We start from the raw sequence: 12,677 nt of genomic DNA, 5'->3' as shown, positions 1-12,677 counted from the left end.
ATTTGTCATTGCATGAATCTATAACTGATGATTGTATTATTTTTGTGTATTATTCTTATTTGATTGCTTGAAATAAACCATTTAAAAATTAATGGGATTTTCACAAACAACTATCATTATTGATTTGCAGGAAATGGTCTAAAAAGAGAAAATATCCAGTGGGCGACAGTTCTGTGGGCAGAAATGCCTTGTTGATATCATTGGTCAGAGGAAAAAAGTCAGGCTGATTCCAGCTGATGGAAAGACAACAGTAACTCAAATAGGTCTGCACATGAGCATCTCTGAACACACAACGTGTCCAACCTTGAGGCAGATGGGCTACAGCAGCAGATAACCAGACTGGGTCCACTTCTTTCAGCTAAGAACATGATACTGAGGCTACAATTCACACAGACTCACCAAAATCTGGGCATGAGTCTCCATTTTTGTGACCATCTTGAGATGGTAGGGTCAGAATTTGGCATAAACAACATGAAAGCATGAATCCATCCTTCCTTGTATCAATGGTCAGGGTGGTGGTGGTGTAATGGTGTGGGGGATATCCTTAGTACCAATTGAGCATGGTAACGTAACACAGTTGAAAGTTATGGCTAGTGGATAGTGCTGTTGCCCCGTCATTGCAACTGAAGTTGCATTTGTTGTCCTTTGAGAGAGACCGTATCCCCGGGTAAAGTTGGGTCTGTGCACCATTTTGATTTCAGAATGTCTGTTACTCCTTTGAAAGGGGAGCTACAAGGTGGCGGCTGAGCATTACACAGATATATATGAACCTGAGTTCCTTTAGGAACAAAATAAATACCTGCCTTGTTGTATTTGGTCTTCACCTCAACTGCAATCCCTGAACCAACTGTTGTGTCTGATGCTCCGTGCGACTCTTCCTCTCATCAACATCAAAAACACAACGCAAAACCTCAGGGTCCCCAGAGAGGTATCAGTAAGGGAGGGTTATAGTTACAATGCCACAGCCTTCCTGAGTATTGTTGCTGACCACGTCCATCCCTTCATGACCACAGTGTACCATCTCCTGATGGCTACTTCCACCAGGATAAAGCGCCATGTCATAAAGCTTTCAAAAGAGTGTTCTTGTGTAATTAATTAGTTTATTTGGGTTTTTGTGTTGTAAAAAGTCCTACCTAATTAATAAAAAAAATATATATTATCAATTAAAAGAAAGAGTAGTTATAGTAAAATAAAAATGGGATTTTTGGAGTGATGGATTTAAGGCAGATTCTTGCAATTTAGTTTCAGTCAAAAGGGTCATGTCCCAGCTGTAGTTTTCCATTTTTTGCTGTTAGGAATGCACCAACACTTCTTAGAAAATAGGAGACGAGAAATAAAACATTATGTAAATGGTTTAAGTTGTATGCACATAAAGGCTTTTCTATCCTGATTGAGACCAAAAGCGCAGAATACATGCACAATCACAGTCCCATTCACCCATGCACACACACAATTACACACTGATGATGTCTCCCCATCATACATGGCATTAACGTCAAACAACCAGAAGTATGACAGGATTTGCTGTCATGTGATCATTTTTGTGCAAGTAATAGTGATTTGTGATTAATTAATCTAATTTTAATCTGACATAGTTGTTGCTGTAAAAGCCTCAATTTGAGACATTTTATTTAAATTGGTGACATTGTGGTGCAGTAAAATATCAAAATACAACTAAAAAAGTTGCTTCATGAAGTTTTTCTATTAGAACAGACTGCCAGATTTTACATTTACATCAACAAGGGATATTATTGTAAATCCTGAACTTTAGAGGAAAAAACCATCAGGTTTAGAGTGCTTTAATTTAACACATTAACAAAAAGCAGAGTCACTTCTGCGCAATCCCAAAAAATACGTACCATAAACTTTTTATTAATGGCCTACCATAGTGCATATGTTGACCTTATTCCACATATTTCAGCTGAGTTCCGATAAAAATGAATTTAAGCAAATAGTTGGAGCCTTATTTTATACTCTATTTGAGAAAACCACAATACTTATGGTAAAGGAGATTTGTTTTCTTTAGGCATATCCCTTCAGGGGTCGCCACAGCAAATCAGCTTTCACTGATTCCGACATTTGGTTTGGTTTTGTCACGTCCTGACACAACCCTGTATTTTATTCGGGCTGAGAACCGGCACAGAGAGACCCACAATTGGGCCCCCTTGTGGCTACATAGTTTGGCAGTAGCGTAAAGGGTCTTGCCAAAGGACCCACACTGGATTGAGCTCAACGCCACCCTGGTTTCCCAAGTGCCAGTCCTGCATACAACTGAGCCATCCAGCAGTGAGTTATGTAAAATGAAATTTATGCAATTTTTAAAAAAGGACTGATTTGTCTGTATTTATTCAATTGCAATAACGTAAAATTTTGACACCTCTATTGTAGGGTTCTACCACTGCACCACAGCAGATAAACTGTGTCATTGTCCCCCTCCCAAGTCCCAAGAGGGAGTCGAAGATCTGTGTTGCTCAGCAACAGCCCCAAAACATCACAGCTCTTAAAGGTATGCATAGAAGAATAGGCCCTGAACTTGATATACTTAATCTAAACTAGAAAAAGTTTTAAAACCAATAAAATAAAACCAAAACAGAGGAAACAAAATAAAGAATTAATGTAAGAAAAAATAAAAAAATTAATGTAAGAATCTTAAAGAAAAAAAAAACCTATTTACCAAAAAATGTACTTTCTATTTTCAATGTAAAATTATGAGACATTTGATCGGAACAGTAAGCTTACCATATGTGTTTTGCTCTAAAACAATAGTTAAATAATCCTTTCTGCCAATACAAACCATATTCTGTTATTTGCTCTTGTTTTCTGGATGAGATGATTAAAGTTTGATGAAATGAGACATGTCCATCTTTAAGGTATTTGTGTTTAACCTTTACCACCAGAGCTATTGGCAACAAAAGGACATGAACGACCCTGGGAGAATTTCAGCCAGGGAGCTCAGCAGTGCGTTTACACCTCCCAACAGGCAATTCAGCCCAATGAACTCATCTATTCCGTGTCCTACTTGAGAACTAGTTTTGCGCTTCACGCCCTCTTCATCCATTTCCACCTATGAGCTCCGTTAGGGGTAGTTCTGTACCCGAAGTTTTATATGGAGATTTTGTTTTATTGTATCTGATCAGAGCCTTCTGCCAAACTAAAAGAAATCATATGGGAAATAAAGCTATATCTACAGCATAAGTTGTCTGACTGAAATAACACACGCTTTCCCAACTACTGTGACTTTTTGACCCTTTACACAATAATGTGATTCCAACAGATTCTAAGGCGGAGTAAACCAGATTGCTGATTTTCTTCTTATTAGAGTCAGTTGGTTTGAATTTGTTGCATAAACATTTTAATATTGCAGCACATTTTGAAGGTTCTGTGTTAAAGCGACAACTCTTTATCACAGGTGACTTGAAATTATATCCTTCTTGAACTACCACAAGTCCTCAACATTTTACGCAATACACATAATTCCAACAGAATCTGAAGCAACAGTCATTAAGTGTTGCATATCAGTAATAAGATGCTTTGTCAATTACAGAATCTGTTGCAATTATGTTTATTACATAAATGGTTAAAGAGTCAAAGTAAGTCATAGAATGTCAACACTGGAACTAAAGCTGTGGTGTAAAAAGGTTAAGCAAAAGTCTTGGATCTGGGAACAAACCATACAAAGCTGAAAATCCTAAATCAGAGCCAGATTAAACCATATCTGAACAGTTTACTGGACAGGCAAAGTTACAATGTTGCAGTAGTTTTCGTCATCGCTGGTTTCTTTGTTCTCCTCCTCTTTTTCCTTTGTTTGTTTTTCACTCTTAGCACTCATACACTCTTTGAAGGATGGTGGACTACATTCTTCATAGAGATTTGTCTCATCTCCATAATGATTTCCTTTGCCTTCATCTGCTTCTGCCTCACAAATCCCTCTGTCCTCTCTGGTGAACCCTGAAACACAAAAAGCACAGTTAAATGGCCCCTTTATCAAATAGTAAATCTAAACTTTTGGAAACTTCATGAACACACACTTTGAGTCTGGAAAAGAACCGCTGGCTGTTTGGGTTGTTTTCTTCTCCTGTTGACGAGATAGACCAGGAAATAGACGAAGAGCAACAGGAGCAGGGTTCCACCAAATACTGCACAGATCAGCAGCAGCAAAGATTCTGGAAGAGACAATATTTTACAGTTTTAGATCAGTCAAGGAGAAATAAATGCTTTTTGTGGGAAAACATCAACAAGGGATGAAAGCTAAGTAAAGTTAGAAGCAGTTGGAAGAATTTGAATAAAAATATCAAAATGGCACAAAATCTACTCAAACCAAAGTGTTTGGTCCAAGTCATAAAAGAATCTAATGGAGGCTTAGTGGAATTTACTCTACCATGCTCAACCTATTTTTATGGTGTGTTTAATTTTGACCTATCTTGCATTCATAGTTAAATTGGCATAAACAATAACCAATAAACAATGACTCAATCTTTTTCATACTAATTTGGGTCCATCTAAAACCAGCCCCCAGGGGTCATACTATGAACTGCTAAAGCTTTAAATTTGGGAACAGAGTGTGGGAGGTTGGTTTTATCATTGGTGTGTTTCACTTTACTTACGCTTCACAACAACAGTGATGGGTGCTGACTCAGCAGAGTCCACGGTGCGTCCAGACAGGGTAACCTGGTACAAACAACTGTAGTTACCCTGGTGTTTTAACTCTGCCACAGGAAAGGTAAAGGAGGCTGCGTTGTTGACTGCTGGGCTGTTGGTAGTCATGTTGAATCCAGACATGACGAGAAAGAAATGACCCTGAGGAGATTTAGGGTTAATGGAGCAGGTGATGGTAAAGTTCAGACCACCAGTGATCTCTGCTTCTCCAGGACCCCAGACCAACTCTGCTCCAGGAGAAGTTAGTGAGATGTTGGGCGCCTGTAGGCTCACTGTGAAAACACAAAACAATGAGGTAATTTAAGTGTTTCAGATCATCCATTGGAGATAAAGCCAACTAATCAGGATGTTTTTGAGGTGTTCATTTCATTTTGAGATTGTTTAAGGGACGAAAGTCAAAATCCAGAATTTCAGAGTTTTTTTGTATTGATACAATTTTATGTGACCACCTGTGATTAAGGGAAACCCCAAATTTAATAATTAATTTCACTTAAAGATGCAGACCATTTGACATTCTTAATGCTTAAAGTATATTTCCAAATGTCCCTCCATCTGTTGGTGTTTCTGAATATTAAGGAGATGGAAGGTTCCACCTTTGAACAGCCAATCACAGGACAGCCAGCACAGAGAAGTGGGCTTGTACTAGTTCTATTTATTATGACTCAGAAGATGATGTCTCTTCTTTCTCTTTCGGCTTTTCCCATCAGGGGTCGCCACAGCGAATCATCCTTTTCCACCTCACTCTATCATGAACATCTTCTACCCTAACATTAGCCAACTTCATGTCCTCTGTCAAGACATCCATGTATCTCCTCTTTGGCCGTCCTCTTGCCCTCCTGCCAGGCAGCTCCATCTCCAACATCCTTCTACCAATATATCCACTATCCCTCCTCTGAACATGTCCAAACCATCTCAGTCTGGCTTCTCTGACTTTGTCGCTGACACAGGCAACATGAGCCGTCCCTCTGATGTACTCGTTCCTTATCCTGTCTAACCTGGTCACTCCTAAGGAGAACCTCAACATCTTCATCTCCGCTACCTCCATCTCAGCCTCTTGTCTCTGTCTCACTGCTACCGTCTCTAACCCATAGAGCAGAGCTGGTCTCACCACTGTCTTGTACACCTTTCCTTTGAGTCTTGCTGACACTCTTCTGTCACACAACACTCCTGACACTTTCCTCCACCCGCTCCAACCTGCCTGCACTCGCCTCTTCACCTCTTTTCCACACTCCCCATCACACTGAACTGTTGACCCCAAGTACTTAAACTCCTGCACCTTCTTCACCTCAGCCCCCTGTAACCTAACGCTTCTACCTTGATCCCTCTCGTTCAGACACATGTATTCTGTCTTACTACGACTGACCTTCATGCCTCTTCTTTCCAGAGCAAACCTCCACCTCTCTAGCTGTTCCTCCACCTGCTCTCTACTCTCACTGCAAATTACGATGTCATCCGCAAACATCATTGTCCAGGGAGATTCCTGTCTTACCTCGTCTGTCAGCCTGTCCATCAGCATAGCAAACAAAAAAGGACTCAAAGCTGATCCTTGGTGTAGTCCCACTTCCACCTTGAACTCCTCTGTCTGACCTACAGCACATCTCACCACCGTCATACTTCTCTCATACATGTCCTGAACTACTCTGACATACTTCTCTGCCACTCCAGACGACCTCATACAGTACCACAGCTCCTCCCTCGGCACCCTGTCATACGCCTTCTCTAAATCTACGAACACACAATGCAGCTCCTTCTGACCTTCTCTGTACTTTTCCATCAACATTCTCAAAGCAAAAATGGCATCAGTGGTGCTCTTACGGGGCATGAAACCATACTGCTGCTCACAAATCTCCACCTCTTTCCTAAGCCTGGCTTCCACTACTCTTTCCCACAGCTTCATTGTGTGGCTCATCAACTTTATTCCTCTATAGTTGCTGCAGTTCTGCGTGTCACCCTTGTTCTTAAAGATCGGAACCAGAACGCTTCTCCTCCATTCCTCAGGCATCTTCTCACTCTCTAGAATCCTATTGAAAAAACTCGTTAGAAATTCCACTGCTGTCTCTCCTAAGCACTTCCATACCTCCACAGGTACGTCATCAGGACCAACGGCCTTTCCGCTCTTCATCCTTTTCAGAGCCTTCCTAACCTCATCCTTTCCAATCTCTGCTACTTCCTGCTCCACAACAACCACATCTTCCTCCCTTCTTTCCCTGTCATTTTCCTCGTTCATCAGCTCCTCAAAATACTCCTTCCATCTTTTCTGTACACTCTCCTGGGTTGTTAGCACCTTTCCGTCTCTGTCCTTAATCACCCTTATCTGTTGCACGTCCTTCCCATCTCTGTCTCTCTGTCTGGCTAGCCTGTACAAGTCCTTCTCTCCTTCCTTTGTGTCTAACCTGTCATATAGCTCATCGTAAGCTTTCTGTTTGGCCTTTGCCACCTCTCTCTTCACTCTACGCTGCGCTTCCTTGTACTCCTGTCTACCTTCCTCAGTCCTTTCTACATCCCACTTCCTTTTAGCCAACCTCTTCCTCTGGACGCATTCCTGTACTTCCTCATTCCACCACCAAGTCTCTTTACCGTCTTTCCTCTTTCCAGATGACACACCTAGCACCTTCCTACCTGTTTCCCTGATAATCTCTGCTGTAGTTTCCCAGTCATCTGGAAGCTCATCCTGACCACCCAGGACCTGTCTCAACTTCTGCCTAAATTCCTCACAAGTTTCTTCATTCTGTAGCTTCCACCACTTGGTCTTCTTTTCTGTTTTCCCTCTTTTCTTCTTCCTGACCTCCAGAGTCATCTTACACACCACCATGTGGTGCTGTCTGGCTACACTCTCTCCTACCACCACCTTGCAGTCATTAACCTCTCTCAAATGACCTCGTCTACATAGGATGTAGTCCACCTGAGTACTCCTACCTCCACTTCTGTATGTCACTCTATGTTCCTCTCTCTTCTGGAAGTAAGTGTTGACTACAGCCATTTCCATCCTCTTCGCAAAGTCCACCACCATCTGTCCCTCCAGATTCCTTTCCTTCACACCAAACCTGCCCATCACCTCCTCATCACCTCTGTTGCCCTCACCAACATGCCCATTAAAGTCTGCTCCAATAACAACTCTCTCTCCTCTGGGGATACCCTCTATGACCTCATCCAACTCACTCCAGAATCTCTCCTTCACTTCTAACTCACAGCCAACCTGTGGCGCATACCCACTGACTACATTCACCATCACCCCTTCAATTTCTAACTTTAGGCTCATCATCCTGTCTGAGACTCTTTTCACCTCTAGAACACTGTTTACAAACTCCCCCTTCAGAATCACACCTACCCCGTTTCTCTTCCTATCAACACCATGATAGAACAGTTTGTATCCTCCTCCAATACTACGTGCCTTGCTGCCCTTCCACCTTGTCTCCTGCACACACAGTACATCTACCTTCCTTCTCTCCATCATGTCTGCCAGCTCTCTGCCTTTCCCTGTCATTGTGCCAACGTTAAGAGTCCCTATTCTCAAACCTATGTTCCTGCCTTTTCCCTTCTCTCTCTGGCCACGGACCCTTCTGCCTCCCCTCTTTCTTCGACCAACAGTAGTCAAATTTCCACCGACACCCTGTAGGTTAACAGCATCGGTGGCGGTCGTTGTTAACCCGGGCCTCGACCGATCCGGTATGTCAAAAGTGTTGTGGATGATTCGCATGGTTATTTTGGCAATTTTTACGCCGGATGCCCTTCCTGACGCAACCCTCTCTATTTATCCGGGCTTGGGACCGGCACAGAGGCAACTGGCTTACAACCCCTGTGGCTAGATTACTCAGAAGATGATGTCTGACATCACCAAAAGCAGGACATCATCCAGGATATTAAAAATTATTGGGGTGTTGTCTCTTAAACAAAGGGGCAAATGCTGGTTTAAGTCCACAAAGATGAGCTTACACAGTCTTAAAACTGAAAAGACTGGTTAAGTTCTTTCCAATACTAAGCCTTAATACAGCAATATGTCTCTAATCAAGAGATTGTTAATTGAAGTGACAAATACAAAAAGCAACAACAAATTTCTTATTTTAAGGCCGGTTCTCCAATTTCTGACTACAACTAAGAAAGAGGTTTTTTAAAAGCATTTCAGACTTTGGTTGAGAAAATTCTCACACTCAGGGAAAACTGCAAAAAATAGAAGCTTATGAACAAAAAAACACAATTTATATTTCAGCCAAAGAGATGTAGTTTTTCAAGACTTTCCGAATTGTGTGGATTTCTTACCGTTTACAGAAACTCAGACAGAGTTGCTTAATGGAGAAGTGAAATTTCGATGTGGTCCTTTTTTCTGATACTGACACTGGTACGACCCGTCATTTTCAATGTCAGCTTTGGAGATTGCAAAGTTGGCAGAAATGTTCCTTGAGGTTTGAGTCTCTTTAAATGAACTCTGAGTATTCATCAGGATGAAAGTTCCACCAAGGACTTGAGTTGGAATTGAACAAGTGAATCCAAATTTCTGACCCCAGGAAACATTAATAGAACTCACAGAGAGTCTGGGCTTTAGGAGGTTCACTGAAAAAATTCATAAGTGTTAAAAAAAAGTGAATCTGACTCCTTTCTCATGTTTTTCAGTAATTACATTTTTAATTAAAAAGTAAATGTTTCTTACCAGTAACATTAAGTAGGTCGCTTAGAGGTGAAGTGAACGTTTGACCAGAAACAGTTTTCTCGTAGTGACACAGGTACAATCCATCATGATCAAGATTCACTTTAGAGATGTTGAACGTTGCAGCGCGGCTGGCAGATATTTGTGTTTCTCTGAAGGAACCTGAGATCTTTTGGAGAATAAATGTTTTTTCCAAAAGTTCAGCTGCAGTGGAACAGGTGATTCTGAGTTTCTGACCCCAGGAGACCTCTCCAACAGGATCCATGGAGATGCTGGGCTTTACAAGACTTTCTGTGGGAAGTTTGGTTAAAGCAAATTTCAGTCAGACAACTCTTGCAGAAGAATATTTATTTCACAACATCTTTAGGTTGGCATTCACAACTTTGTTTTGGCATAAGGCTCCATTCAAAACCTTGAGATCATTTTTTCTTCCTTAAACTTTCGGGTAACAAAAACCCCACAATGGAGCCCACAGGTGGAAGCCGGGGAGGATGGAGGGGTGAAGAATGAGCACTAAAGTTAAGAGCACAATTGTGCACCTTACTTAAATAGACGCTGAGCAGGTGAGTTAATTGACTGACCCGCCCTAGGGGAGTAACCTGTAACTGCTGAGTGCGCCTGCCTGAAATGCGACAAGTCGCTATATAAACATTGTGATTTTTAGTCTAGCTGACATGCTAAATAAGAAATGGTACAGAGACTCAGAAGATTAAAAGTCTCCTCACCTGAGCAGATGACACCAGCATCTTCACTGTGACCACAGTTATGTTCTCCATAACCTTTGTTGCCGCATTGATTTAATGAGCTTTCACTCCCTGAACACGCTACATCATCCAGCCAGATTTTGTCTGATCCTTGACCAAAAAGAGCTGATCCAGAAACATGAAGTGCTGTCCCACAGGACAACTGTCTGCAGACTACATTTGCATCATTTAGATCCCAGTCATCATCACAGACTCTTCCCTAGACTCCATTGTGTTGGACTTCAACTCTTCCAGAGCAGCGAGTCGATCCGGACCCAACCAGTCTGATCGGATCTTAAAACACATCACAAAAATGTATGTTTTCCCTGGAAATGGTTCAGAGCCTCAGCAGAAGATTGGCAGCATCACAAACTCTGAGCAGCATGTCAGAAAAGGATTATCATAAAACTCACAATAATGTAGGAAGTCTCCTCACCTGAGCAGATGACACCAGCATCTTCACCGTGACCACAGTTATGGGTTCCATAACCTCTGTGACCACACTGTGTTAATGAGTTTTCACTGCCTGAACATGCTACATCATCCAGCCAGATTGGGTCTGATCCTTGACCAAAATGAGCTGATCCGGGAGCTTGAAAAGCTGGTTCACATGACAACTGTCTGCAGACCACATTTGCATCATTTAGATCCCAGTCATCATCGCACACTGTTCCCCATGATCCATTGTGGTAGACTTCAACTCTTCCAGAGCAGCGAGTTGATCCAGACCCAACCAGCCTGATCTGACCTTAAAACACATCACAAAAAAATCTATTTCTCTAAGTCATTTTTGTATAGCAAATTATGAAAAGGAAATAGGAGAATACACTTACCTGAGGCAAATGAGTTCAAAAGAAATGAGACTAAATAATTGGGGGGAAAACGCTTTTTTTTAATTAAATCAGAGACACAATTTTAAATCTTCAGAAAGCCAGATTTTGTAAAGTGACTCTTACCTAAAGTCAGAAACTGAGAGTTTCGTTGCTTTTTGGTGAACATGGCCGAGATATTCCTGCTGTGTGTCACCAATCTGAATGCAAAAAGAAAGGAGAGCAAATATTTGTTACTTCCTTTTTATAAGAATCTTCTGTTTCCCTTTAAAACAGGGTCCTTTTGTGGTTTTTTATTCTACATAAAACTGCTGATTGTGTTTTCCATATAAAAAGAAATGTAATGAAAGTGCATGACTTCTCCTTTCTGTGAGTAAAGGCAATGAGATATTGCGAGAAACTCAACGAGAAAAATCTAGAGTACCTTAAAAAAACAAAAAAACAATTACAGCAGGAAAGTATCACTTACTCACGAAACCATGCACACTCAGTGAACACAGCAAAAAATGCTGACTATGGCTTTAAAGAAATTCACCATCGAGCTCTCCCTTAAGGACATTCTTAATTCCTCCAGTTCTTGCCCAAATCCAAGCACAGGCAGCATTTGACTAAATTTCACGTTCTCTAAAAATCTAGTTTCTTTAATGGCAACCTTAATCTTACTTTCAATCAGTCATCATTAGCTGCGGTTACATGGGCAAAATATCTTGATCGGATCAATGGTCGGATTAAAATTCAACCATGCACATGGGCACAGAAAACCTTTTTCCGATTAGAACAAACGTACACATGGTCACACTTTCGTTCGGAATAAATCATTAGGGCATGCAAAGTGGTGTTGAAAATAACGAAAAAAGGAAACGAGTACCACAGTAAACAAACCTTTGCTGTCATATACGTTTATGCAGCAGCTCGGTAATATACGAGACGATCTTCCAAGCGTGTTTTTATTAATGTTATAAATATTATGAAGTGCCTGTTCGCTCATTATTTTATTTTTTTACCGTGTCGTCAGTGCTTTTTTTTGTGGAAGAACGGAGCTACCAACATTTGTCTTGTGTGATGAACATGCGAGAAATGCCGCAATGTGCATCTTGGCTGCACTTACATATGTGGGAATAACATCAGCCTTTATTTTGTCGGTACACGACTGGAAACACAAATCCATGTGATTGTTTGAACGGTTTCTAAGGACTGAGCAACATTCTGCTTTGAAAAGTTCGCACACCGCCCCAAAGCCGCTGTGTGTGCTGGAAGTCTGAGCTCTGCTAGGACAAACGGTTCTCCTGACAGCAGCAAACCGAGAGCGGCGGGACGGATCGCAGTCACACACAAACAAACAACAAAACGCACACGTAACAAAGCATCCTCCCTCCCTTCGAACACAAAGTTATTAATCCAGCTGCTCTGCCCCAGAGACACAGTTCGTTCGGTCCACCGGCACACGAGCCAGCACCGCGAAGGGTCCCGCTACTCCCCGGCAACCCCCTCGTGAGGGGCGTAAGAGAAGTGAGAGGCGGAGAGCCAGCAGGGCGAGAGCAGAGCGGCGAGAGCAGAGCGGCGAGAGCAGAGCGGCGAGAGCAGAGCGGCGAGAGCAGAGCGGGGAGAGCAGAGCGGCGAGAGCAGAGCGGCGAGAGCAGAGCGGCGAGAGCAGAGCGGCGAGAGCAGAGCGGCGAGAGCAGAGCGGCGAGAGCAGAGCGGCGCTTCGCACCGGGCTTCCGCAGAGCAGCTGGTTGGTCCTGTTTGAGCTTCAAAGCTTTCTCTGGAGCGATACACCGTCTATGCATGACGTTAAACCAGAGCAGA

The 12,677-nt window shown here is 42.2% G+C and overlaps 1 protein-coding gene across 1 annotated transcript; it reads right to left on the bottom strand.

The window, feature by feature from the left end:
• Nucleotides 1-3,329: 3,329 nt before the first annotated feature.
• LOC105353568 lies at nucleotides 3,330-11,072 on the bottom strand. The gene is made up of 8 exons (XM_023950397.1): nucleotides 10,998-11,072; nucleotides 10,875-10,904; nucleotides 10,478-10,789; nucleotides 9,302-9,589; nucleotides 8,914-9,204; nucleotides 4,605-4,928; nucleotides 4,029-4,163; nucleotides 3,330-3,948 (listed from the first exon to the last, which is right to left on the bottom strand). The coding sequence occupies exons 1-5, from the start codon at nucleotides 11,038-11,040 to the stop codon at nucleotides 8,927-8,929; spliced, it is 951 nt and encodes a 316-aa protein (XP_023806165.1). The 5' UTR covers nucleotides 11,041-11,072; the 3' UTR covers nucleotides 3,330-3,948; nucleotides 4,029-4,163; nucleotides 4,605-4,928; nucleotides 8,914-8,926.
• Nucleotides 11,073-12,677: the final 1,605 nt, after the last annotated feature.

This window comes from Oryzias latipes, chromosome 20 (assembly GCF_002234675.1).
Source record: "Oryzias latipes chromosome 20, ASM223467v1".
Lineage (NCBI taxonomy): Eukaryota > Metazoa > Chordata > Actinopteri > Beloniformes > Adrianichthyidae > Oryzias > Oryzias latipes.
The sequence above is the reverse complement of the archived record's forward strand: the minus strand, read 5'-3'. Positions and strand labels throughout refer to the sequence as shown.

Excerpts from the sequence above, each read along its gene's own strand:
- LOC105353568 (XM_023950397.1), bottom strand. The coding sequence starts at position 11,040 with ATGTTCACCAAAAAGCAACGAAACTCTCAGTTTCTGACTTTAG. Across the intron at positions 10,790-10,874 it reads TTTGAACTCATTTGCCTCAG|GTCAGATCAGGCTGGTTGGG; the intron begins GTAAGTGTATTC and ends ATGTGTTTTAAG. Across the intron at positions 9,205-9,301 it reads CGACCTACTTAATGTTACTG|TGAACCTCCTAAAGCCCAGA; the intron begins GTAAGAAACATT and ends GAATTTTTTCAG.